Genomic DNA, 26,275 nt, shown 5'->3' on the forward strand with positions numbered 1-26,275 from the left:
GTAATCTGTAGTTACATTTTAAAAGTAACCTTCCCAACACTGGTCATGAATATAACTGAAAAGTACTTTCTCTTTACTTTATGTGAAGCTGATAATTACATTTTGCTTCTTTAGCAATCCTACATCAAAGCCTGGGAAAAAGACAAGACTTCAGTCCATGTCATGCCTGATGCAATGGACATTGTTCTGGCACGGGAAAACAGGAAGAACTACAGTGAGGTATCGTATAATATGCAGTTTCCTGTCTGTAATGATATGGATGACAGTTAGGGAAACAATTACACTAATACTATTAGCATGTCCATTTGAAGGTAGACATGGTTTCCTTGTTGACATTATTTCTTGCTATAGAAACTGTACAAGTTGGATCATGAACTATCCAAGAAGAAGGGCCATAATCTTCGTAGCGATGCCATTGCCGTCCAAGCTGCTAAAGCTTCCACTACAATTGCTAGTGATGTAAGTGTCAGTTTATATTCTCTTTGCTGTATTGCTTTATGTGAACATTTATTCTAATATGCTGTTTGGTGACTAAACGTCACACTATTGCTTTTTTAGTACAAGTACAAGACAGGATACCGTAAGCAAGTGGGTCACCACATCGGTGCTCGCAGCATCCAGGATGACCCTCTGCTCATGCTGGCTCTGAACTCAGCCAAGATTGCCAGTGATGCTCTGTACAAGAAGGACTTCAACAGGTCCAAGACCAAGTTCCACCTGCCAGTGGACATGATGGCCTTTGAACTGGCCAAGAAGAACCAGATTCAAGTCAACCATTTCAACTACATCACCCGACTGCACAACTGGACATGCCTGCCAGACTCCAATGATGTGGTCCAGGCCAGACATGCATATAACATACAAAGTGATGTGAGTATATTTTAATAATTTATATTATGAAAATATTATTATATTGCAGGACTCGTGTTTTTTTTACTATATATCGTTTTTGTTGTCCACCAGATTCAATCATTGCAAATCATTCTTGGTTTTTGTTTTTTCTTCCAGGCTGTGTACAAGGAGGATCTGAAGATGCTGCAGGGTATTGGTTGGGTGCCAATAGGTTCATTAGATGTTGAGAAGGTGAAGAAAGCTGGTGAGATCCTGAGTGAGAGAAAGTATCGTCAGCAACCGAGCAACTACAAGTTTAAAATATCCATTGAAGACATGCCCATAGCACTGGCTAAGGCCAATGCTCAGGTTATGAATAAGGTATGAAATCCCATTTAAAACCTCCATCAGCCATACTGGATGTTGTATGTAAATTAAGTTATTGTAAAATTCACACAGAGGTCACAATGTAAGTACTTTTTGTCTTTTTTTTTTTTTCATTTTTGTTACTGCAGAAAGCATACATTGAAGCCTGGGAGAACGAGAAGACAAAGATCCATCTCATGCCCGATGCTATGGATGTCCTTCTGGCTAAAGCAAACAATGTTAACTACAGTGTGGTATGTAGGCATTTGTGGTGTAGAAAGACTCACATCACTTATGAATTTTAAATGTATATAACTTCCATCTGTTGGATCATTGTGTTTCCTTACAGAAAAAGTACAAGCAGGCATATGAAGACTCCAAGAAGAAGGGCTATGATCTGCGCAATGATGCCATTTCCGTCATTGCGGCGAGAGCTTCCAGGGACATTGCCAGTGATGTGTGTCTTTAATCTGAATTATTTACATAAAAAAATATACTAATTGTATCATAATAATAGTGCAAATATATTAGTTTTGATATTGATTTATAGGGCTTATTAATGCATACATGAATTTTTTTAAATAATAAAACCCATTGTACAGCATGTATAAAACTGTTTAAAGGCAGTGATGATATTATTTTATTTTTCATCCAGTACAAGTACAAGACAGGATACCGTAAACAGGTCGGTCACCACATCGGTGCTCGCAGCATCCAGGACGACCCTCTGCTCATGCTGGCTCTGAACTCAGCCAAGATTGCCAGCGATGCTCTGTACAAGAAGGACTTCAACAAGTCCAAGACCAGGTTCCACCTGCCAGTGGACATGCTCAATCTGGAACTGGCCAAGAAATGCCAGATCCAAGTCAACGACTTCAACTACAGAACTCACCTGCACCAGTGGACGTGCCTGCCAGACTCCAATGATGTGGTCCAGGCCAGACATGCATATGACCTGCAGAGTGATGTGTGTATATATTTATAATTTATATATATATACAGTTTCTATATTCTATATTTCTACATATAGTTTTTTGTATATCTGCCAACTTTTGCCACAACACTTTCTTTCTTTTTTTCTAGGCTGTGTACAAGGAGGATCTGAAGATTTTGCAGGGTATTGGTTGGGTGCCAATAGGTTCATTAGATGTTGAGAAGGTGAAGAAAGCTGGTGAGATCCTGAGTGAGACAAAGTATCGTCAGCACCCGAGCAAATATGGTTTTAAAATATCCACTGAAGACATGCCCATAGTACTGGCTAAGGCCAATGCTCAGGTTATGAACAAGGTAAAAATTCAATAACACTCAAAATGCAGCAAAGTATAACTAATACAGAATGACTCTGGTGAAGTACTAATGCTGACATGGTAAAGAAATGATTCTGTGCACAGCTTCATGGTTGATAGTGTTTACATTTTTCCATGATTACAGAAAGCATACATTGAAGCCTGGGAGAACGTGAAGACAAAGATCCATGTCATGCCCGATGCTATGGATGTCCTTCTGGCTAAAGCAAACAATGTTAACTACAGTGTGGTATGTAGGAAATTAAAACGTTTTACTGTTTAAGCAATTTAAACATTTGTTTTGAATAATTAATTCAGATCATTGAATTTATTGCATTAATATCTTGATAAGATGTCAAGGCAGGTATTTAAGTATTCATGATTCTGAACACTATTATTTTTTGTTTTTATTACATGTTTAAAATCTGTTTTTTGTGATCATGAACAGAAAAAGTACAAGCAGGCATATGAAGATTCCAAGAAGAAGGGCTACGATATGCGAAATGACGCCATATCCATCATTGCAGCCAGAGCTTCCAGGGACATTGCCAGTGATGTAAGCTCACTGGATCTGAACAATGATAAACTTTTATATTTAAATATCAGACCCCGCTAACTCCAATCATTATTTTCACAGTACAAGTACAAGACAGGATACCGTAAACAGGTCGGTCACCACATCGGTGCTCGCAGCATCCAGGACGACCCTCTGCTCATGCTGGCTCTGAACTCAGCCAAGATTGCCAGTGATGCTCTGTACAAGAAGGACTTCAACAAGTCCAAGACCAGGTTCCACCTGCCAGTGGACATGCTCAATCTGGAACTGGCCAAGAAATGCCAGATCCAAGTCAACGACTTCAACTACAGAACTCACCTGCACCAGTGGACGTGCCTGCCAGACTCCAATGATGTGGTCCAGGCCAGACATGCATATGACCTGCAGAGTGATGTGAGTCTTTGAATTTCAGTGGTGTAAAATAATCATGTTAATTAATAAATATATTTTCCAGTTTTAGAATATTTTTAATCATAATAAATCCTTTTTTCCTCAAGGCTGTGTACAAGGAGGATCTGAAGATTTTGCAGGGTATTGGTTGGGTGCCAATAGGTTCATTAGATGTTGAGAAGGTGAAGAAAGCTGGTGAGATCCTGAGTGAGAGAAAGTATCGTCAGCACCCGAGCAACTACAAGTTTAAAATATCCACTGAAGACATGCCCATAGTACTGGCTAAGGCCAATGCTCAGGTTATGAACAAGGTATGAAATCCCATTTGAAATCTACGTCAGCCATACTGGATGTTGTATTTAAATTAAGTTATTATAAAATGTATATATACATTTACAAGTAGTAATGTAAACAGTTGCTCATTATCTGTTTTTGTTACTGCAGAAAGCATACATTGAAGCTTGGGAGAACGAGAAGACAAAGATCCATCTCATGCCCGATGCTATGGATGTCCTTCTGGCCAAAGCAAACAACGTTAACTACAGTGTGGTATGTAGGCATTTGTGGTGTAGAAAGACTCACATCACTTATGAATTTTAAATGTATATAACTTCCATCTGTTGGATCATTGTGTTTCCTTACAGAAAAAGTACAAGCAGGCATATGAAGACTCCAAGAAGAAGGGCTATGATCTGCGCAATGATGCCATTTCCGTCATTGCGGCGAGAGCTTCCAGGGACATTGCCAGTGATGTGTGTCTTTAATCTGAATTATTTACATAAGAATAAATAATAGTGCGATATAGGTATAATAGATTTGATACGGCACTGTAAAGGGCTTGGTAATATGTAAATGTATAAGAAAATAATAATCAATAAAATTCATCATACACAATGTATAAAACTGTTCAAAGACATTGATGATAATATTTTATTTTTCATCCAGTACAAGTACAAGACAGGATACCGTAAGCAGGTCGGTCACCACATCGGTGCTCGCAGCATCCAGGACGACCCCCTCGTCATGCTGGCTCTGAACTCAGCCAAGATTGCCAGCGATGCTCTGTACAAGAAGGACTTCAACAAGTCCAAGACCAAGTTCCACCTGCCAGTGGACATGCTCAATCTGGAACTGGCCAAGAAATGCCAGATCCAAGTCAACGACTTCAACTACAGAACTCACCTGCACCAGTGGACGTGCCTGCCAGACTCCAATGATGTGGTCCAGGCCAGACATGCATATGACCTGCAGAGTGATGTAATAGTTGTTTTCATGATTCTTTTTATTGCTTTTTAATTCTGTGTTTGTGCTACTAAAAGTATATCACAAGGCTGTTCTGCCGTGTATGTCAGGCTGTCTACAAAGCTGACCTGAAGTGGCTCCAGGGCCTGGGTTGGGTCCCCATTGGCTCGCTTGATGTGGAGAAAGCTAAGAAGGCTGAAGAAGTTTTGAGTGAAAGGAAGTACCGCCAGCATCCCAGCAAAGTTCCATTTACCAGCCCAGTAGATGCCATGAATCTTGTGCTGGCAAAGAATAACGCCCTAACCATGAACAAGGTAGAATTCTTCATTAAAGACTTTCAAAGCCATTTCTATCTGGTTATCACTTTTGTCAGAATCATTAATTAACGCTGCATTATTTGTGTTTTTTCCAGCGCCTCTACACTGAAGCATGGGAGAAGGACAAGACCACGCTGCACATTAAACCTGACACTCCTGAGATCGTCCTCTCACAACAAAATGCAATAACCATGAGCAAAGTTAGTATCATTTCAGAGCATGATTTATTATGTCAACAAGAATACTTTCAAAATATTTTCAATATTTATAATAATTTCAAAAAAATGGAAAATACCTGTTAGGAGTTAAGTGTACTCATTAAGACATTAAGCTTCATTCAGAATGCTTTGGCTTGAGTTACTAGCACACTGATATTCTTACAGTAGACTTGGCGAATATGATCCCTTAAGCAAACCTTATCACTTTATAATTAGGTGCCAAAACTAGAACATTGAAAGTTAAAGTAAAGGTTGAAGTTTAGTTAAAAAAATGTGCATATGTCTTATTTTGCAGAAACTATACAGACAAGGATATGAAGAAACTATCAAGAAAGGCTATTTCCTCCCTGTGGATGCAATCTCTGTAAAGGCTGCTAAGGCCTCCAGGGAAATCATCAGTGACGTAAGTGGTCATACTGTACCAAGTGTCTGTTTACTGACACTTTAACATAATTTAAGCATCGTTCTACTTGTAACATAAATTTTTTTTCGGCTAATTTTATCCAGTACAAGTACAAGACAGGATACCGTAAGCAAGTTGGTCACCACATCGGTGCTCGCAGCATCCAGGACGACCCCCTCGTCATGCTGGCTCTGAACTCAGCCAAGATTGCCAGTGATGCTCTGTACAAGAAGGACTTCAACAAGTCCAAGACCAAGTTCAACCTGCCAGTGGACATGCTCAATCTGGAACTGGCCAAGAAATGCCAGATCCAAGTCAACGACTTCAACTACAGAACTCACCTGCACAACTGGACGTGCCTGCCAGACTCCAATGATGTGGTTCAGGCCAGAAAGGCCTACGATCTCCAGAGTGACGTAAGTCCTTTTGCGGGATACTCAGTGAACCATGCTGCTGATTTTGTCACTATTCTTGTGTTCTGATGTTCGAATTCATGTATACTTTTCTAGGCTGTATACAAAGCTGACTTGGATGAGGTTGTTGGTGTTGGATGGATCCCCATTGGATCACTGGACGTGCTGAAGGCCAAGAACGCTGCAAAAATCCTCAGCGACCACCTCTATAAGCAGAGACCTGACACACTGAAATATAAGACAGACATGACCTCCATGCCTTTAGTCTTAGCCAAAACAAATGCTGATATCATGAACAAGGTAAAGTGTATTATGTTTGTAATTCCATTGATTTGCCTTCTGTTAAGTCCTCTTGTTTGCACTTTGTTTCATTCTGTCTTTTGTGTTTCCCACCACAGAGAACCTACGTTGCTGCTTGGGATGCTGAAAAGATTAAGGTCCATGTGCCCCCTGACACCCCTGAGCTGTTGCTTGCCAAAGCTAATGCTTACAACATCAGCCAGGTACTTTTTGTCTGCACAAATGATTAGGACAATAAAATCCAAGTAGATAAAATTGATTTTTTTAGGGGTTTTTTTTCTTCATGTGCAGATAAAAATATTCTCCTATGTCTCAATTTGTATTTTTGCATTTGAAATGATTCAATGATTATTATCAAATATAAATATGTGATTCTTGAAAAGTTTATAAAAAAAAAACAAGAGTGGCATATTGAAGGGAATAGTAGTTTGTCCTCTGTGTACTTGCTAACATATGACTTGCTAAAATTAGCTTGAGAATTCCCAGATTAAATGTAACTATTTATTTTCTCTTTCCTTCAGAAAATATACAAGGAAGCCGTTGAGGATATTTTCAGAAAGGGCTATGACCTCAAGCCCGATGCTGTCTCTGTCGTTGCTGCCAAACATGGAAGAGAAATCATCAGCGATGTAGGTGACATTGTTTTTCCTTCTCTGTTATTGACTTTATTTGCTTAAATTTATTGTCTTAACTTTGATTTCCTTCCTGCTCGCCACACAGTATAAGTACAAGACGGGATACCGAAAACAGGTCGGTCACCACATTGGGGCTCTCAGTGTCCAGGACGACCCTCTAATCGTGTTGGCTTTGAATTCGGGCAAGATCGCCAGTGATGTTTTGTACAAGAAGGACTTCAACAAGTCCAAGACCAAGTTCCACCTGCCAGTGGACATGCTCAATCTGGAACTGGCCAAGAAATGCCAGATCCAAGTCAACGACTTCAACTACAGAACTCACCTGCACAACTGGACGTGCCTGCCAGACTCCAATGATGTGGTCCAGGCCAGAAAGGCTTATGACCTGCAGAGTGATGTGAGCACTTATCACTTTTTGCTGAATATTAGCTCCAGTCTCTGTCTTCTGTGGCTTATCTGTAGCTGTGACCTGTGGTTCTTCTTCTCCTTCGGCTTGCAGGCTGTGTATAAGGCTGACATGGAATGGATCAAGGGAATGGGATGGGTGCCAATTGGTTCAATTGATGTGGAGAAAGCCAAGAAAGCGGCAGAGATTCTGAGTGAGAGAAAGTATCGTCAGCATCCCAGCAACTTCAAGTTCACTGCTAATACAGCTGACATGCCATATGCCCTTGCTCAGGCCAATGCCCAGGTTATGGACAAGGTACAGATAGCACATCTTATCCATTATTGTTCTGTGGGAGCCAGGTCTTTAAAAGTAGTGCATCAAAAGTATATGAGGTTCTTTTTGTGTCACACCAATGACACTAACTTTTTATTTTGTAGGGCTTTGAGTCATTTTATGTATACTGAGTATATTAATCTGCTTTTTACAGAAAGCCTACATTGCTGCCTGGGAGAATGATAAGACCAACATTCATGTAATGCCTGACACCCCAGAGATCATCTTGGCCCAGCAGAATAAACTCAACACCAGTCTGGTAATACAGTCTCTTCTTGCATAGGTTTTACAACATGTTAGCATGGTACAAATGATTATGTTTTCATAGGTACTGCTCTTTGTATTACAGTGTATAGAACATGAGACCCTAAAAGCATTATTCTTTTATCTCCAGAAATTTTATCGTGAAGGCTATATGGAAATGATCAACAAAGGCTACTACCTTCCCAAGGATGCAATCTCTGTTATATCAGCCAAGGCTTCCAGAAACATCATCAGTGATGTAAGTTTATGTTTCCCACTTGCTCCAGTTTGTCTTTTTGTTGCTTCACCACAGTAAATGTAGGGTTATTTTTGAATTTATTTTGAAACTGATGCATTATTTCTATCCATATTTCCAGTACAAATACAAGGCTGGTTTCCGCAAGCAGTGTGGCCATCACATCGGTGCTCTCAGTGTGAAAGATGATCCACTAATTATGCTGGCCGCTAATGCAGGGAAGATTGCCAGCGACAATGTCTATAAGAAAGACTTTAACAAGACCAAGACCAAGTTCCACCTCCCAGTAGATATGCTCAATCTGGAACTGGCCAAGAAATGCCAGATCCAAGTCAACGACTTCAACTACAGAACTCACCTGCACCAGTGGACGTGCCTGCCAGACTCCAATGATGTTGTGCAGGCTAGAAAAGTCTATGATTTGCAGAGTGATGTAAGTACATGCTATTGTTGTAGAAAGCACTTTTTGGATTTTAATCGATTGTTCAATTATTTTCAGAACATTTAAGCCTCTATCTGTCTCTAACTGATTAAATAGACCTTTTTACATCCATTTTGAGTCATCCCACAGTTTGTCAAATTCAAACCATACATGAACAAATTCTGTATTTAATTAGGTTCAAACTGATTTTTGTGTTTGTAGGCTGTGTACAAAGCTGATCTGGAGTGGCTCAGGGGATGCGGCTGGTCACCTCAGGACTGTATAGATGTCGTCAAAGTGAAGCATGCCCAGACTGTCCTCAATGAAAGGCTCTACCGCCAACACCCAAGTACGGTCAAGTTCACCAGTGTCGTTGACCTCCCAGCTATTGTCTTGTCCAAGCAAAATGCTGAAAACCTCAGTGATGTGAGTAACATCTTTCTGTAGTTTCTTGGATTTTTTTTTAAATTGTGAAACCCAAATATTTGATAAAAATATCTATTCAAGTGGATAAGATGAAGCAGTTAATGTTTTTTTTTTTTTTTTTTTATCTCTGACAGAGGAAATATAGGGAAGTCTGGGATAAAGACAAGCTCACCATTCATGTGCCACCCGACACCCCCACCTTTGAACTCGCCAAGGCCAACGCTGTTAATATCAGCAATGTACGTTTGTGTTTACTTTACCAGTGTTTACTTTTTAACTTGTCTGTGCAGACGCACAATTTTTGTTGATTTATTTGTTGATTTTTTTAAAACTTTATTTCTTGTTCTGTGCAGAAATTGTACACAAAGGCATGGGATGACCAGAAAGCAGGAGCCTACCATATCAAGGAGGATGCTATCTCTGTGCTAAAGGCTAAAGCTTCCAGAGATATTATCAGTGATGTAAGTTAAAAAAACAAAACAAAATTAACATTAAGAAATGATCTACTTGCTGACTACGTCTAGTCCTACTTGCATTAACCTTTAATTTCTGCTCCCTTTAGTACAAGTACAAGACGGGATACCGAAAACAGGTCGGTCACCACATTGGGGCTCTCAGTGTCCAGGACGACCCTCTAATCGTGCTGGCTCTGAACTCAGGCAAGATCGCCAGTGATGCTCTGTACAAGAAGGACTTCAACAAGTCCAAGACCAAGTTCCACCTGCCAGTGGACATGCTCAATCTGGAACTGGCCAAGAAATGCCAGATCCAAGTCAACGACTTCAACTACAGAACTCACCTGCACCAGTGGACGTGCCTGCCAGACTCCAATGATGTGGTTCAGGCCAGAAAGGCCTACGATCTCCAGAGTGATGTAAGTTTATAGTTGCACATGTGGGTAGTATTCTACCAATCAATAGTGTCAGTGTAGTCAGAAAGTAGAGAACAGATCATAAACATTTATTAAATGTAAATCCTTTTACTCGTTTTACTCATTCGGCAGCCAAATACACTTTTTACTGTTTTTACAGTGGATAAAATACATTACAGTTTTTCCTCTAATACTATTGTTTTCACTCTTCAGTCCAGTTCATCCAGTAACAATGTTTCAACTTTTGTCCTATAGTGTACAGTTGCATAAATTATCTGCCTGCTTTCTTTTCTCAGGCTGTTTACAAAGCTGATATGGAGTGGATACGTGGATGTGGATGGATGCCACATGAGTCCGTAGAGGTGTTGAAGGTGAAGCATGCGCAGAAGATCCTGGCTGATGTAAGTTTGTACCTCACTAAGACTTAAAAACAAATAAAAAGTATGTGTATGCACACTGAATAGTTTCTTCCATTTCTTTCTTGTATAGAGAGGCTATCGGATCAAGTTGGATACACAGCAATTCATGGTTCCAGCTGACAGAATTGACTTAGTCCGTGCCAGGAATGCTGCTGAAGTCCTGAATGAGGTGGGGATGATTGCCTGTCATCAAAATGCTGCTTGGTTTTGACTTTTTGTTCTTAATGTGAACCGTGTGGCAAAATAGTGCTAGTGGCAAATCCCAGTAGCTGAATTTTGATCTCCCACGTTGCTCAGGCTAAATATCGTGAGGCCTGGCACCAGGACAAGACCAAGTACTCATTGGTGGACACACCATCTCTTGCCACAGCCAGAGAAGTGGCGAAGAATGTTCACCCGGTAAGACTGATGGCATATATGATGCATTTTCTGCATATTTTAACTCAGCAAATTTCAGCCTTGTGCAGTTCCTGCTTTATTATTAGCAAAATAAGTGATACATTATCTTTTGTAGAAACTGTACACCAAAGAATGGGATAAGGTCAAAGCTACAGGATACTTCATGCCTCCAGATGCTGTACCAATCAAGCAGTGCATCCAGACAACTAAAGTGCAAAGCAAAGTAAGTAGTAGGATAAAATTTAATCAGGTTTGATTTAACTGACAACTTAATAATGTGGTAAAAATAAGTTCTTTCTTTTTTTTTTTGCCTGTCTTGTAGCATAAATACCTGGAGGGATACCGTAAGCAGGTCGGTCACCACATTGGTGCTCTCAGCGTCCAAGACGACCCTCTGCTCATGCTGGCTCTGAACTCAGCCAAGATCGCCAGCGATGCTCTGTACAAGAAGGACTTCAACAAGTCCAAGACCAAGTTCAACCTGCCAGTGGACATGCTGCAGTTTGAACTGGCTAAGAAATGCCAGATCCAAGTCAACGACGACAACTACAGAACTCGCCTGCACCAGTGGACGTGCATGCCAGACTCCAACGATGTTATCCAGGCTCGCAAAGCCTATGATCTGCAAAGCGATGTAAAGCACATTTGTAACTATTAATCATATTGACATAATAATCTGACAGAAACGTCTGTCTTGACTTCCTAACATGCATCTTGCTTTCGATCTCTAGCACGTCTATAAGTCAGATCTGGAATGGCTCCGAGGCTGTGGCTGGGTAGCAGCTGACTCTGTTGAACATGTGAAGGTCAAGAAGGCCCAGGAGATTCTCAATGATGTATGTTTACTGCATTACATGACATTCAGCCTCTTTTTCAGTTGGTTTTTTTAATCACATGTTGTGTCATTGTGTCTTGCCTCACTGCTCTGTTTTATTTACAGAGACTTTACAAGAAGACTGCCCAAGAAGGTTTTGGAAGATTCACCCTGGTTGTGGACCGGCCAGAGATAGTTTTGGCAAAGATTAATGCTGCCAACCTGAGTGATGTATGCAAAATCTAATATTTAAAATGACTCTCGATCGGAAAACCGGTGAGCAATGATCTGAAAAAAAGTTATTTTTTCTCTAATAGTTGAAGTACAAAGAGACTTTCAATGCAGAAAAGGGTCATTATATTGGCTCAGATGATACTCCTCAACTGGCCCATAGCAGGGAGGTGGCTAAGATCATCAGTGAGGTAACGTAAAAATAATAATCAAATCCTTTCTAGATTTCTAATTTATTTATTGTAAGTTCTGTGTTATATACATGTATTGTGCCAGGCTTTTCTTAAACTTTGCATATACCTTTTGTGGTTTTAGAAACTCTACAAATCAAACTGGGACGAGTCGAAGGCTTCAAGCTACCAGCTGAACCATGAATACATCCCACTGGTCATCTCCAAGAAGAGCAGGGACATTGCTAGTGATGTGAGTGTCTTATATTTCTTTAGAACTGTGATAAAATTAAATCTAATAACATGATATATTTTATTCTTGCACTACTGCAATTTTTATCATTCTAAACACCATTAGGTCAAGTACAAGGATACCCACGAAAAGGCCAAAGGTCACTACATGGCTGGAACCCTGGTGGACTTCCCTGAAGTGATGCGCTGTGGAGACCAGGAAAAGAACAAGGCACTGGTGAGATACTACAAAATATAGTACAGTATAAAAAACTACACCACTACACAATGCACTGAGAAATAAGAAACCATTAGTAACAACAGGCACTCAAAGAGGCAGCTCACTCTCTGGACAGTATTTACTGTTAAGGAAACAATGTTGTGTTTTGTATCTAATAATTTGGTTTTCTTTGTTGTTTTTAAATATACTATGAGAACTTTGTAGTGCAGTAAAATACAAATAAAGGGAGCATGACAGATGTTGATGTTTTGACTGTATAAACATTATGTAGGAACAATATGAAGTTATTATATAATACTATGATACTCATAGTACTATATAATACATATTATATCATTAAAAGATATAACACATTTTGGGGCCCACCTGCAAGAAAGGCAGATGTGAAATGTAAAAGTGAGGTCAGAGCTCAAATGTGACGTGATAACTGGATACAAATTTTAATGTAATATTCAGAATCCAGATACAACAGTATAATTTCCTAAATGTTGACAATACAAACAAAGGCAGCAGAATTTTTATGCAAAGTTTTAAAATAAAAGAGCTTCTACAAAAATACATGAAAACTTGATGATTTTTAAGTTGTTTTTTCTCTTGTTATTTCAATTATATTTGCATGTCCGAAATAAAATTCTATCTATCTATCTATCTATCTATCTATCTATCTGTCTGTCTGTCTGTCTGTCTGTCTGTCTGTCTGTCTGTCTGTCTGTCAGTCAGTCAGTCAGTCAGTCAGTCAGTCAGTCAGTCAGTCACAAGTTGTGCTATATGTCTGAAACATAACCTCCTCAGCAGAGGTAATAAAACACATTAGACAGAAGGATAGCAGCAAGACTGAAAGGGAAGGTTTACAAGACAGCAGTGAGGCCTGCTGTGATGTAGGATTTGGAGAATGGTGACGCTGATGGATAGATGGAAAAAAAATGAGTATATTAGAAGAACAGCTCTAGTCGAGTAGTTTGGTGTCGAATTAGTCAAAGTCAAGTCAAAGTCAAAGTCAAAGTCAACTTTATTGTCGATTCTGCCACATGTACAGGACATACAGAGAATAGAAATTGCGTTACTCTCAATCCCTAGATAAATAGCAAATGAACATTTAAATATATTTAAATATAAAAGTGATTAAAAATGCAAGTAAAATAATTAAAAAGTAAAAATTTAAATAAATACAATTTTACATATAACAAGAAAGCTATACAATATACAATATAATGGGTAAGTGACATTGAGTGTAAACCAGGCAGAGTAGTGCAAATAGGCAAATAGTGCAAATGGAGATTTAGTAGTGTACGGTAAGAGAAAGTGTAACAACAAAGTCTTATGAGGTAATGGCAGTCCAATGCTCCACAAAGTGACTGGTAACTGGTGCAGGCCAGTGAGTGAGTCAGAGAGTGTGTGTGTTTGTGTGTGTGTGACAGAGTTCAGTGAGACCGTGGAGGAGAGAGGGGAGAGGGGGCAGAATCGGGAGGGAGTTAAGCTTCCTGACAGCCTGATGGATGAAGCTGTCCTTCAGCCTGCTGGTCCTGGCCTGGAGACTCCGCAGTCTCCTCCCCGACGGCAGCAGCTTGAAGAAGCTTTGCATTGGGTGCGTGGGATCAGCCGCTATGCAAAGGGCTTTTTTAGTGAGACGGGTGCTGTAAATGTCCTGGAGGGAGGGGAGAGAGACACCAATGATCCTCTCTGCAGCTCTCACTATGCGTTGGAGGGTTCTATGACAGGACGCATTGCAGGCTCCAAACCACACAGTGATGCAGCTCGACAGGATGCTCTCGATGGTGCCTCTGTAGAAAGTGTACATGATGGGGGCTGGTGCTCCTGCTCTTCTTAGTTTGCGGAGAAAGAAGAGACGCTGCTGTGATTTCTTGGCCAGTGCTGTGGTGTTGTACGTCCAGGAGAGATCCTCTGTGATGTGCACACCCAAGAACTTGGTGCTGCTCACTCTCTCCACAGACGCTCCGTCAATGGTCAGAGGAGCATGTTGGGTGTGCATTCTCCTGAAGTCCACAACAATCTCCTTCGTCTTCTCCACATTCAGAGAGAGATTGTTGTCAGCACACCACGTGGCCAGGCGTCTCACCTCACTTCTGTAGTCGGTCTCATCCCTGTTGCTAATGAGACCCACCACCGTTGTGTCGTCCGCAAACTTGATGAAGAGGTTGGAGCTGTATGATGGAGTGCAGTCATGGGTCAGCAGAGTGAAGAGGAGGGGGCTCAGCACACATCCCTGCGGGGCCCCCGTGTTTAAAATGATGGTGCTGGATGTATTACTGCCAACCCGTACTGCTTGAGGTCTTCCGGTGAGGAAATCCAACAGCCAGTTGCACAGTGAGGTGTTGAGCCCCAGCTGGACCAGTTTTTGAATGAGCTGTTGGGGGATTATGGTGTTGAATGCTGAACTGAAATCTATGAACAGCATTCGAACATATGAGTCATTTTTGTCCAGGTGTGTGAGTGCCGAGTGGAGTGCAGTGGAGATGGCATCATCGGTTGAGCGGTTGGGCCGATACGCAAACTGGAAGGGATCCAGGGAGGGGGGCAGGACAGTCTTGATGTGTTGCATGACTAGTCGTTCGAAGCACTTCATCAGGATGGGAGTAAGTGCAACAGGACGGTAGTCATTAAAGACTACCTCCGTCATTAGAGAGGCAAGGCTGAGATGGTTTGGCTACGTGCCGATAAGGGACAGTACATATGATGAAGCTGCCGAGCAGGAGGAAAAGAGGAAGACCTCAGAGGAGGTTCATGTTGTAGTGAGGGAGGACATGCAGTAAGTCGGTGTGACAGAGGAGGATACTGGGGACAAGGTAAGATGGAGTCAGATGATCCGCTGTGACGATACCTAAAGGGAGTAGCTGAAAGAAAAACATGGTGATTAATAAAATATGTTAGATGCCACTATATGTGTATTACAAGTATATAGAATCAATAAGTCTCAATGTATTAATTTTATTTTTGAGATCATAGACTGCATATAAGAATAGAGAAGGGGGCGGTTGTGTAAATTGGTAATTAATTATTATTGTTTCTAACTCATCCTAAGGTCAATAGATATGTATTCTGACCGTTTATTTGTTTATCAAAGTGTTTTAGTTACCCTTGTGGATTGAACTTATTTTTTAATACGTGTAAACTTTATTTCAAATTAATCTCTTTTGCATCGCTAATCAGTAAGTTTCTATCGTGTGTGTCTAAACAGAGGGTCTACCAGAAGGACTACAATCAAACCAAAACCAAAATCCACATCCCATCCGACATCATCGCTAACCAGGTAGCTAAGCGGTGCCAGGACATGCTGAGTGATGTTCTTTACCGCACCTACCTGCACCAGTGGACTTGCCACCCTGAACAGGAGGACGCCATCCGTGCCCGCAAGACCAACGAAATCCTCAGTGATGTAGGTCCTTCTTCTGTGCACGTCTGCCGCCTGGTTGTGCCTGATTGTTGTGCGAGATCCCGTACAAACTTGTATTACATGAAGTATTACATGAAGCATTATCTAGACATTATACAAAATCTTTTATCTTTGTATTTATATAAACGCCAGAAATGTTATTACACGTCCCACATTAATAGATGTTTCTATCTGCAAGCAAATATATAATGTTGTCTGGGTTTATTGTCATTTGATAGGTGTTCTATAAGGATGACCTGAACTGGATGAAGGGTATTGGTTGCTACGTTTGGGACACACCAGAGATTCTTCGTGCCAAGAAGTCCTATGACCTGCAAAGTGATGTGAGTAAAAACATGTGATTCCTGAATTGTGTGTGTGTTTATGGGGATTTGGATTTTTTCTATTTGTGTTTGATAATGTACTTATATAATATGCTCCCGTATAGCTTAAATACAGAGAGAACGCCAAGAAGGAGTTCAACAATTACTCCATTGTGACAGACACCCCGTCTTATGTGACTGCTGTCCTGGGCCACACCTGGGCCAGTGAGGTGAGTGAGCTGCACTTTTAAAAACTACAAAATTAGTGTTTCAGTTTTGAACTCATACTGAGTGGATTAATGAAACATTCATCACTGACAGCTCAACTACAGAGAGGCTTATCAAAAGGAGAAGCACATCTACACCACGGTTCTGGATACCCACGATTACGTCAGATGCCAAAACTTCAAATACATTTTCAGCAACGTAAGTGGAGATCCAGTAAAAATGTCTGTCCTCCTGTCACTGATAAGAAGTGATAGATATCTGTAAATGACATGTTTATGGTGACGTTCTGGCTTTTTCTATCAACAGAAAAACTACACTTCTACCTGGGACAAAATCAAAGCGAAGAGTTACCAGATTCCACATGACGCAAACGCCTTGCAGCACGCTAAACAGCAGAAGATTATTCTCAGCAATGTACGTTTCAATTTTTATTTCATATTATTGTTATGATGATGTTCAATTTCTGATCTTTACAAGGCAATATGAATCCTCTCTCCCGTTCAGGTGAAGTACAAGGAGGACTACGAGAAGTTCAAATCTCTCTACAGCCTGCCCAAGTCACTGGAGGACGATCCTGGAACTGCTCGTTGCGTCAAAGCTGGAAAACTCGTCCTAGATGTAAGCTCCATTTGTTTTGCCCTTACACCTTCCACATATTGACATTTCTCTTGATGAGCAATAGAGCGGCTGTGTTGTTTGATTAGCTCTATATTACAAAAACATGCATCCCTGTGTAGATTTTATTGTGCATATGACAACTGAAAGAACCATCTGTTTTTCCATCATTGCAGCGTCTGTACAAGGAGAACTATGAGAAAACCAAGGCCAAGAACCACATCCCCCCAGACATGTTGGATATCCTGTCTGCCCGTAGTACCCAGAATGCCGTCAGCGAGATCAACTACCGCAAGTATCTGCACCAGTGGATTTGCATGCCTGACATGCAGGTGTACGTGCAGGCACGCAAAGTCAATGAACAGCTCAGCGACGTAAGTAGCAGTCCTCAGCTTTGATATTCTGTGCTTGTTATTGCTTATTTTGTCAGCTCTATCATTCTCTGTGCTATGATCCTATATGTTTACATTTTATATTTTTTCTTATTTTATTTGTTTTTGTTTTTCATTTTTGTGAGAATATTGAAAATCAGTTAAACCACACTGAGTTTTTTTCTATTCCTTTTTTGTTTATTTCTTAAAAAATATGAAAGGTCAGGATGTTTTGTTGCCTTATTGTATGTAAAAGAAATCAAATAGCTACATTCTTGAATCCTATGCACTGAAACTAATTTCAGCCACAACATTTTACCTCTCCCCAGATCTTCTACAAGGATGATCTGAACTGGCTCAAAGGTATTGGTTGCTATGCCTGGGACACGCCAGAGATCCTCCGTGTCAAGAACGCTGATAATCTTCAGAGTGAGGTTAGCCCAAGCAACACACTCATTCTCCATCCTCTTCATTGTTTTAAGTTTCTAACTTTAGTTCATCTCCTTTATAAGGATTTTGTCCTAACAAATGATTGCTATGCTTCATTTTTGATTCTAGAACAAGTACAGAGCCAAAGGCAAAGATGCTTTCAAAGAATATTCAGTGGTGACGGAGACTCCAGTGTACGAGACCGCCAAGCAGAACGCTCAGAACCTGAGTGACGTAAGGGATTTTATTGTCTTAGATTCATGCTAGCTCAGTAGTTTGTTAACACTCTCTTTGTACATTACAAACGAAAAGAAGTAAGATCGCAAATCTCATCTTTTTTTTCCATTTGTTTTCCCAGCTGCACTACCGCTATGATTACAACGCCAATATCAAGGGCACCAACACCGCTCCTGCTGTTACCATTGAAACAGAAAGAGCCCGTCTGGCCAACTACATCCAGAGTGATGTAAGATAACGTTCCTTCATATTCAGTGTGATTGTTTAACAATTATTATCATATATTGTATAGTATCAATATTTAAAATTTTTAACAACATCTCTCATCATGTGTGTTGACTTCTCTTAGAACTGGTACAAAGAAGCTAACAAGAGCTTCATGCCAACCGGTTATTCACTGCCTCATGACACCCCCCTCATCAAGCAGGTCAAGTTGAACACTGTTGTCTCCAGCAATGTAAGTCAAACACACGCTTGGGCAGATCAGAACTTTTTTATTTTTACGGTAATTTGATGTCTCTGAATGACACACTTTTGTTTTTATCCTTGCAGGTGAAATACAAGGAGGCCTATGAGATGGTGAAGGCTAAAGGCTACACTCTTCACCCAGAGGGTGTCAACTTTGTCACTGCAAGGAAGGCTAACAAGATCATCAATGAAGTAAGATGACACACAGCTGTTATACTTAAGCCAGACCCACTGTTGTAGATTAATGTTTCATTTCCTTGTGATGGATGTTAAATGCTGCATAAAACAGTGCTGTGCATGTGTTTCTTGCTCCTCCAGCGTCTGTATCGTGAGACTTACCACAAGCAAAAGGACAAGATCCACACAACCTATGACACTCCTGATATTAAACAAGTCAAGATGAACCAGGAGCACCTCAGTGACGTACGGGCACCCACAGATTACAACATTCATGTCCTTTTTTTTAAAAATTCATGCTGTAAGATGGACTTTTTTTGTTCCCTTCTTACCCTAGTTGTGCTACAAAGAGAAATACTACAACAGCAGAGGCCAGCTGATATCGTTGCCCATAACGCCTGAGCTCATGCACTACCACCACGTCAATGAGATCACCAGCGACGTATGTAAAGAATAAAATTAAAACAAAACCTCTACAAGGTGGAGTTTGAAGATGTTTTTTAAAATAATTTTTTAAATTGTTTTGTGTTTTTAGCTGAAATACAAAGAGGACCTGATGTGGCTGAGAGGCATTGGCTGCTTCTTGTATAACACCCCAGAGATGGTCCGTGTCCGCGACGTCACCAAATTCAGGGTACGTCTTTTTGGATAGAATGGATTCCTATTTTTCCTTTCCAATGCATATTCAGGCATCTGCATCATTCATATAAACTATTTTTTCTCTCTTATAGGTGAGCTATCCAGTGGAGGCTAAGAAGAACCTTGCTAAATTCTCTGTGGTCCTGGACACGCCTGAGTATAAGCGTGTGACTGAGCTGAAGACGCACATGAGCAACGTGAGTTGGTTTCCTAAATGTGCTTCATCGTATTATAGCTTCATGTGATCTGCTTTCCAAACAAAAATGAGCTTGCAGTATATTCTAAAAAACAAAAGCCACACGTTTTGACATTCGCTCTGTTTCTTTCCAGCTGATCTACAAAGCTCAGAGCAAGGAGGACATGGCCAAAGTCACCACAACTGCAGACTCTGTGGACATTCAGAGAGTCAAGTGGGCCCAGCAGCTGGTTAACCAGGCAAGCTCAAATAAACAGCATGAATAACTGAATCTATTATATGTATGTGTGTGTCTTTCCTGATAATCTAATCCATATTTTTTCCCTTCTGCTACAGTACCAGTACGTAGATCTGGCTACCAAACAAAGAGCTCATTTCACTCCAGAAATCAATACTCCAAATATGGGCCATGCTAGAAAAATGAAAGTGTTCTACAGTGATGTAAGTCTGATCCTTCGTTCTCATTTAATGCCGCTGTCACTGAAACCTCAACCTAAAATTGTTTGTATTTTATTTTGTTTACACTATTTACTGTAGCTGCTTTCTATATACTCTTATACTTTGCCAAAATAATTGAAATTACAGCAATTGCAGTCTCCTCTGAAGCCAATTTCTAAGGTGTTGTCTCAATCGTTTCTTCCCTTAGAACAAATACAAAGAACAGTATGAGAAGATGAAACACCGGTACACTGCCATTGCTGACACACCTCTCCTGATCCGTGCCAAGAAGTCCTACCTGCAGTCCAGTGATGTGAGTTTGCTCATTTAGGAAACTTGTGATTTAGTTTGAAACTGTTATGCATTCAGGAATTATAGGAGTCAGACTGTTTGTTAATAATTTTTCCACTGAAAACGGTCAAATTTAAGAGATTTCATTAACTAATAGTGAATTTTATCCCATGTCAAAATATAAATATTCTTTATCTGTTTATCTGATTTTACCCTTTTGTAGATGCTATAAATCACATTATGTGTGTTTGATGAATGTATATGACACGTTTTCTCCTTCGTTTCTTCAGCTGCGCTACAAAGAAACCTTTGAGCTTTCCAAGGGACACTACCACACAGTCAAGGATGCTCTGGACATCACTTACCATCGCAGGGTCACTGATGACATTAGCGAGGTCGGCAGTTGAAATGATCTGGCTCATTGTTAACGATAAATGTCTTTATAAATGTACATGTTTTGAGCTTTTGCATCTCCATCTACTGTTTTTTTCCTCTCTTATCAGGTTAAATACAGAGAGAAGTATATTAGCTCTCTGGGGACCTGGAAGTCCATCCCCGATCGTCCCGAACTCTTCTTCAGCAAGATTGTCAGCGGTAACGTTAGTGACGTGAGTACTCGTGACTTTATTCACCGTGTGGTAAAATGTTTACAGTTCATTAAAGAGTATTCAGTACAATGAGCACTGAGACACTACACAACATTTCAATTTAATTTAATCTTATTTTATGTGTTTTTTTAGGTCAAGTATAAGGAGGACCTGGATTGGCTGAAGGGTATTGGCTGCTTTGTATGGGACACACCTGAGCTGGTGCAGGCTGAGAGGAACAAGACGCTCTACAGTGAGGTAAAGCATCAGTGACATTAAGCTTCATTTTTATTTATATGGCACCTGTTTATGATTTGCAGTATCGAGGTATAGTTTCTGTATTTTCTTAATAAAAGTTGTATTGTTTGTCTGCAGAGACTGTACAAAGCCTCCTTTGAGAAGAACAGAGGCAACTTCAAGTATACCAGCGACACTCCATTCTTCCAAGCCGTCAAGCAAGCCTCCGTTCTCATAAACGATGTGAGTCCCGTCATTCTTTAACCTCCAGCAATAAATAAAAATTGGATTTAGTTTGTTAACGCATTTGTAAATCAAATGAAACAGTTAACCACATTTCTATTTTTCTGTGCTTCTCTATTGGACTCTCAGCGTGGAGGTAAAAAAAAAACAGGAATTCACTGTAGTATTTTATAATTGCCTACACTGTTTATCACTGACTGTTTTTGTGTTTACCCTTAAAGTCAAGTGTTTAAAATGTTTCCCTTTGTTCTTTACATCAGTCAGTTTTTACCTTCCTTAAATTCTTAAAATGTTTCATCCACATGACGCGAGATGAAACATTTTGTTCTCTGGGGACTCCTTTTTAACTACCTTCTGACACTTTGAGCAGAGGGCTTACAGAGCAGACTATGAGAAGACCAAGGATAAGTTCACCATAACTACAGATGATCCTAGATATCAACTGGCCAGGGAGAACAGGAAGATGAGCCAGGTAAACGCCCTGGTCACGTTGTACCACCGGCCTGCCACCTCCGGTCTGGTCCCCGAAGAGCCCTGACACCGGTGCATGAGGTTGTCAGCAGGACTGCTGATGGTGGACATCGCATGGCATTTATAGAGCTCCCAACTCAAAAAAAATTCTTTCCCTTTTGTATCAGTTTCTTCATTTTGTCCCACACAGGTTGCTGTTGAACTGCCACTCAAACAGCAGCTGGAATGCTGAGTGTTATGCAGTGTTGTCCTTCATCTGCTCCATCAGAAATGACAGTTTAATCACTAGCACAGTGACAATTCAATCCACTGAGCCGATCGTCTCACACTCGCTGTAGATGATCATCCCTGTCACTCTGAGGGCACAGATAAGGACAGACAGCACCATCGTCACACTTGGATCCGGAGTTCTTCTCCAGTCCTCCCCCATGTTACTGCTGTTTTCCTTTTGTGTCCTCAACTATGGCATGCTGTGTGTGTGTGTGTGTGTGTGTGTGTGTGTGTGTGTATGTCATTGTGTATGTGGACAGAAAATGTATAAATCCAGAGCAAAGGATCTACTAAAGGGTGGCTGCAATGAGCTACTCCGCCCTGACATCCTCACAGCCCTTTACCAGACCACTATGGGCAGTAAGGTAAACAAAGAGAGAAGGGAAGCATGATAACTTTGATCTCTGTCCACAAACAGGCACAAAATAGACCATGTGTTATATATCATAAGACTCAAGTCATAGATGGAGGTGACTTTGTTCCTCCCTGCTGTTTGTGGACAAGGTCTTATCACATAAAATCCCCATCCTGCAGAAAATCTTTCCATCCAGTCATTCCATTTAAAAGTGGCTTTAACTCCCACATAGTCCATCCTTCTTCCATGCTCTAATCCCTCCATCGCTCATTTGCTTTTCTTCATGGGCAATTCATTACCGAAGCTTTAACACTGTTTGCCCAACTGCCTTTGAGCAATTTGGTATCTAAAGTCAGAAATGCAGTAAAATTTAGTACATTATAGCTTCTCCTGGAATTTGTTAGTTTTGACCAAAATAGCAATCACAGAGTCTTCTCTTATGTTAAACTATATATATATAAATCAAATATATATCTATCTATATCTATATATATATATATATATATATATATATATATATATATATATATATATATATATATATATACATACAACATCTTAAACCATGTGGGCACTGCAGACTTTCATGATGGTGGTAAGGCATTTAACTGTCTTTATTGTCACATGAATAATGCATCCCTCTGTGCACGTGCACGTCTCTCATCGAGCATGCCTATAAGCTTTTCCATTGCTTTGTTTCACTCAGTCGATGTTGCATATTGATTTAATTATAACTACATGCTAGCCAACTTGCTCCGATAGTGTTTAAAAGCTATCCAAGAAAAAAAAAAGTAATTAATTTTTCCTTAAAATTAGCTATAATATGCTATAACGCTAGCGATGTTTTAAAATTAGCGCTATCATCTCAACTGACTCTTAAGAAGCTGAAATAGGACTTTTTTAAAAATCTGCAGTAGGGTTGTATATGTATAGTGTCTGCAAGACTTTTTCAATGTTTTCTTGGACAGTTTTTCTACCACTTTAGAAGTTGCTTGTTATATTCATAAAGACAACAACAACAAAAAAATTCATAAAGACAAGCAAATTAATACAGCAGCAATTTCATTGCATGATGCTAACTTTCTTTTGTTTTCACATTATCCTTGTTCTATCAGTGGAAGTATAGAGAGCAGTATGAACGTGCCAAGGACAAGTTCACCTCTGTTCTGGAGACTCCTGAGTATGAGGCCCACAAACGCAGCAAGAAGATCAGTGATGTAAGTGTTGGGTTTGCAAGGTTTTTATTATTATGTTTAGATTTTTACAAGAACTTGTGAAGAAGCAGTGGGTTTTTTTGTGTTTAAATTTCACCTGTTACTATCTACATCTGCTTAGATCATCTACAAGATGGAGTATAACAAGACCAAGGCAAAGGCTTACACCTTACCTTATGACACTCCACACCAACAACACATGAAGAAGGTCAAGGAGATCACCAGCAATGTAAGTCTGCACTGCACTTTTAAAATATTCTTTCATACACTGGCACAGGAAACCAAAATACAAAATGTACTTTTGTATATTTTATGTGTCTTGCAGCTGAAGTACAAGGAGGTGTATGAAAAGAGCAAGGCCCACATCAACATTGACCCCGAAGCTCACGAGATCCGTGCCGCTAAGGAGGCCTACAAGAACATCACCAATGTGAGCATCTCGAGTGCCAGAATTTTCAAATGACATTTTTAAACCCAAATTTGTGCTAACATCCAGTTTTTGATTCTGTTTTATTTTGCTATATTTCTAGCTTGACTACAAGAAGAAGTATGAAGCAACCAAGAACCAGTGGATCTGGACAGCGGACAGGCCCGACTTTGTCAATGCTGCCAAGAACTCCTTGCAGCAGAGCGATGTGAGTTGGGACCTCTTATTTTAATGTGTGTCATTTTAGCAACATGCAGCACTGTTGCTCTCTTTTTTTCACCGCCATATTTTACCAACAGGTTGAGTACAAGTACGACAAAGAGATCATGAAGGGCTGCGTGATACCTGTGGTCGATGACAAGTTAACCTTACTGTGCATGAAGAATGCTGAAATGGCCAGTGAGGTAAGTTTCCCCATTCTTTATTAGAGACACCATATTTAGTTAAAACTACTAAAGGCCAGATAGTGATGCTTAAGAATGTGATGTTTAATGTCCTAAACTGCTTCTTTTTTCTTTTGCCCATCCCAGGTGAAATATAAACAGAAGTATGAGAAGGAAAAGGGACACTACATGCCTGTCCTGGACACTCCTCAAATTCTCCATGCCAAGGCTGTGCGTGTTCTGGCTTCAGAGGTAAGAACTGTTCAGCAAAAAATTAACTGTACTATAGGGTATATATAGTATACCCTTAGGTAAAACTTATGAGTTTTTAAATGTTTTTATTCTTTATTTTATTGTTCATCAGAGCAAATACAAGGAGGCCAGTAAGAAGGAAATGCAGTCCGGCTCATTCACCACCCTGTCCGACACTCGTGATACTGCCCACAGCAGGACAGTCAACAAACTTGTCAGCGGGGTATGACTGTCTTACTATTACATGCGTTTCACAAAATGAGCTCAGCCAGCGTGTAACCCTGGACTGTTTGTTTGCAGCTGGGCTTGATGTGCTGTTCTATCTTTTTAGAAAGTGTACAAAGAAAAGTTTGAGAAGGAAAAGGGCAAGTCCATATATAACCACATGATTGTGCCGCCTGATGTTCAGCATGCCATGGACGTGGCCAAAAATCAGAGCAATGTGAGTCATTTCCACAAATGGGCTAAAACAGTTGGGGTAGTTGGACTTGGGGGTAATTTTTTCAGCTTTTCATAGTTGTCTGTGGATGTGGAAGTCAGGTTTACTATATTGCATTTCCAATTTTGTCCAACTGGACAGGTGGCCTACAAGAAAGATGCCAAAGCCAGCCTGCACTACACTACTGTAGTCGACCGTCCTGACATAAAGAAGGCTACCCAGGCTGCTAAACTCATCAGTCAGGTAACCATGAAGTACACTGATACTGACTCACCAGCTCAGTACATGTAAATGTGTTTAAAGGCTCAACTCAAGACAAAAGAAGAGAAAAAAGGAGCATCCCTATAGTACCCATCCCTGTACTGTAGTTTCTACATGATCAACTGACTCTTGTCGGGTCTTGTGCCCATCAGATTGGCTACCGTGAGAAAGCACGTGAAGAGGCCAGCCGTGGAGGCTCTCTAGCCCACCGCCCAGATATCGCTTTGGCAACTGAGGTGTCCAAGCTGACAAGCCAGGTACACTAAATGAATTTGCTCACCTGTCTCATCCAGCCCTGGACAGTCGGGTTCCTTTGCCACTGGGTCGCAACGATTGTCATCTCATAGAAAAGGCTTCCCTTGTTTATTAATTTATTCATTCATTTAATTATTTATTTAGGTGGCAGCCAGTTGGAAAGATCAGCTGCCTGGATTTTAACTGTCAGATCAGCTTCCACAAGCTAATATTAGCAGACTAGTAGTGCTGTGGTAGATGCTTAGCAGCAGTCGTGTTGGCCTAATGATACAACTAGCAGCTCTTCCACTGCGCTTCCTCTGCCATCCTGCATTATAATCCATGTTACTCCATGAAAGTAGATATAGATGTTTAACCATACCATTGTACATGTCCCACCACCATCCTTATACCTGTCCTCCTCTTCCTCCATCCTTCAATACTATAACTCTTCTTCTCAACCTTAATCTCTTTCCTCTTCTGTCTACTTCCATAACATCCTAGTCTGTGTGTTCTCATCCCTCCATCTCACTGCGCTTTGTAGGTGGAGGATAAGCCCTCCCTCCATGGAGCAGCTTCCTATGATACCCCCCTGATGCGCCACATTAAGAAAATGAGTGCGGTGACTAGTGATGTAAGGAGGTTTATGCCCTAAAACTGACGGACTGCTGCTGCTTGTCTGTCCTCTCTGTCTCTCTG

The 26,275-nt window shown here is 40.6% G+C and overlaps 1 protein-coding gene across 16 annotated transcripts in view; it reads left to right on the forward strand.

Moving 5' to 3' along the window:
• Positions 1 to 26,275, forward strand: part of neb (nebulin) — a 61,133-nt gene that overhangs the window by 19,377 nt on the left and 15,481 nt on the right. For 12 of the 16 annotated variants that reach the window (XM_085435210.1, XM_085435209.1, XM_085435194.1 and 9 more), the window contains 76 exons: positions 115 to 219; positions 352 to 459; positions 559 to 870; positions 1,009 to 1,212; positions 1,347 to 1,451; positions 1,547 to 1,654; positions 1,853 to 2,164; positions 2,281 to 2,484; positions 2,629 to 2,733; positions 2,932 to 3,039; positions 3,121 to 3,432; positions 3,537 to 3,740; positions 3,874 to 3,978; positions 4,074 to 4,181; positions 4,375 to 4,686; positions 4,782 to 4,985; positions 5,084 to 5,188; positions 5,502 to 5,609; positions 5,714 to 6,025; positions 6,119 to 6,322; positions 6,421 to 6,525; positions 6,844 to 6,951; positions 7,043 to 7,354; positions 7,457 to 7,660; positions 7,833 to 7,937; positions 8,073 to 8,180; positions 8,299 to 8,610; positions 8,821 to 9,024; positions 9,159 to 9,263; positions 9,378 to 9,485; positions 9,587 to 9,898; positions 10,192 to 10,296; positions 10,385 to 10,483; positions 10,612 to 10,713; positions 10,829 to 10,936; positions 11,036 to 11,347; positions 11,445 to 11,549; positions 11,654 to 11,758; positions 11,845 to 11,949; positions 12,074 to 12,181; positions 12,287 to 12,397; positions 15,597 to 15,794; positions 16,031 to 16,135; positions 16,240 to 16,344; positions 16,436 to 16,540; positions 16,649 to 16,756; positions 16,847 to 16,960; positions 17,134 to 17,331; positions 17,658 to 17,762; positions 17,887 to 17,991; positions 18,116 to 18,223; positions 18,344 to 18,451; positions 18,547 to 18,654; positions 18,781 to 18,885; positions 18,977 to 19,081; positions 19,175 to 19,273; positions 19,371 to 19,475; positions 19,609 to 19,713; positions 19,811 to 19,915; positions 20,121 to 20,225; positions 20,494 to 20,598; positions 20,707 to 20,811; positions 20,944 to 21,048; positions 21,166 to 21,270; positions 22,272 to 22,376; positions 23,482 to 23,583; positions 23,702 to 23,809; positions 23,906 to 24,010; positions 24,111 to 24,215; positions 24,307 to 24,411; positions 24,538 to 24,642; positions 24,755 to 24,865; positions 24,974 to 25,084; positions 25,223 to 25,324; positions 25,495 to 25,599; positions 26,121 to 26,210. In XM_085435210.1, the coding sequence (XP_085291336.1) occupies positions 115 to 219; positions 352 to 459; positions 559 to 870; positions 1,009 to 1,212; positions 1,347 to 1,451; positions 1,547 to 1,654; positions 1,853 to 2,164; positions 2,281 to 2,484; positions 2,629 to 2,733; positions 2,932 to 3,039; positions 3,121 to 3,432; positions 3,537 to 3,740; positions 3,874 to 3,978; positions 4,074 to 4,181; positions 4,375 to 4,686; positions 4,782 to 4,985; positions 5,084 to 5,188; positions 5,502 to 5,609; positions 5,714 to 6,025; positions 6,119 to 6,322; positions 6,421 to 6,525; positions 6,844 to 6,951; positions 7,043 to 7,354; positions 7,457 to 7,660; positions 7,833 to 7,937; positions 8,073 to 8,180; positions 8,299 to 8,610; positions 8,821 to 9,024; positions 9,159 to 9,263; positions 9,378 to 9,485; positions 9,587 to 9,898; positions 10,192 to 10,296; positions 10,385 to 10,483; positions 10,612 to 10,713; positions 10,829 to 10,936; positions 11,036 to 11,347; positions 11,445 to 11,549; positions 11,654 to 11,758; positions 11,845 to 11,949; positions 12,074 to 12,181; positions 12,287 to 12,397; positions 15,597 to 15,794; positions 16,031 to 16,135; positions 16,240 to 16,344; positions 16,436 to 16,540; positions 16,649 to 16,756; positions 16,847 to 16,960; positions 17,134 to 17,331; positions 17,658 to 17,762; positions 17,887 to 17,991; positions 18,116 to 18,223; positions 18,344 to 18,451; positions 18,547 to 18,654; positions 18,781 to 18,885; positions 18,977 to 19,081; positions 19,175 to 19,273; positions 19,371 to 19,475; positions 19,609 to 19,713; positions 19,811 to 19,915; positions 20,121 to 20,225; positions 20,494 to 20,598; positions 20,707 to 20,811; positions 20,944 to 21,048; positions 21,166 to 21,270; positions 22,272 to 22,376; positions 23,482 to 23,583; positions 23,702 to 23,809; positions 23,906 to 24,010; positions 24,111 to 24,215; positions 24,307 to 24,411; positions 24,538 to 24,642; positions 24,755 to 24,865; positions 24,974 to 25,084; positions 25,223 to 25,324; positions 25,495 to 25,599; positions 26,121 to 26,210 (10,758 nt within the window). Of the gene's footprint in view, positions 1 to 114; positions 220 to 351; positions 460 to 558; positions 871 to 1,008; positions 1,213 to 1,346; positions 1,452 to 1,546; positions 1,655 to 1,852; positions 2,165 to 2,280; positions 2,485 to 2,628; positions 2,734 to 2,931; positions 3,040 to 3,120; positions 3,433 to 3,536; positions 3,741 to 3,873; positions 3,979 to 4,073; positions 4,182 to 4,374; positions 4,687 to 4,781; positions 4,986 to 5,083; positions 5,189 to 5,501; positions 5,610 to 5,713; positions 6,026 to 6,118; positions 6,323 to 6,420; positions 6,526 to 6,843; positions 6,952 to 7,042; positions 7,355 to 7,456; positions 7,661 to 7,832; positions 7,938 to 8,072; positions 8,181 to 8,298; positions 8,611 to 8,820; positions 9,025 to 9,158; positions 9,264 to 9,377; positions 9,486 to 9,586; positions 9,899 to 10,191; positions 10,297 to 10,384; positions 10,484 to 10,611; positions 10,714 to 10,828; positions 10,937 to 11,035; positions 11,348 to 11,444; positions 11,550 to 11,653; positions 11,759 to 11,844; positions 11,950 to 12,073; positions 12,182 to 12,286; positions 12,398 to 15,596; positions 15,795 to 16,030; positions 16,136 to 16,239; positions 16,345 to 16,435; positions 16,541 to 16,648; positions 16,757 to 16,846; positions 16,961 to 17,133; positions 17,332 to 17,657; positions 17,763 to 17,886; positions 17,992 to 18,115; positions 18,224 to 18,343; positions 18,452 to 18,546; positions 18,655 to 18,780; positions 18,886 to 18,976; positions 19,082 to 19,174; positions 19,274 to 19,370; positions 19,476 to 19,608; positions 19,714 to 19,810; positions 19,916 to 20,120; positions 20,226 to 20,493; positions 20,599 to 20,706; positions 20,812 to 20,943; positions 21,049 to 21,165; positions 21,271 to 21,640; positions 21,743 to 22,271; positions 22,377 to 23,481; positions 23,584 to 23,701; positions 23,810 to 23,905; positions 24,011 to 24,110; positions 24,216 to 24,306; positions 24,412 to 24,537; positions 24,643 to 24,754; positions 24,866 to 24,973; positions 25,085 to 25,222; positions 25,325 to 25,494; positions 25,600 to 26,120; positions 26,211 to 26,275 lie in introns of all 16 variants that reach the window. The other 4 variants (XM_085435195.1, XM_085435208.1, XM_085435198.1 and 1 more) reach the window with 3 other exon arrangements.

The sequence above is a fragment of the Copadichromis virginalis genome, linkage group LG16 (assembly GCF_057382275.1).
Source record: "Copadichromis virginalis isolate Kocher_CV1m ecotype Utaka linkage group LG16, C_Virginalis_male_GT1.1, whole genome shotgun sequence".
NCBI lineage: Eukaryota > Metazoa > Chordata > Actinopteri > Cichliformes > Cichlidae > Copadichromis > Copadichromis virginalis.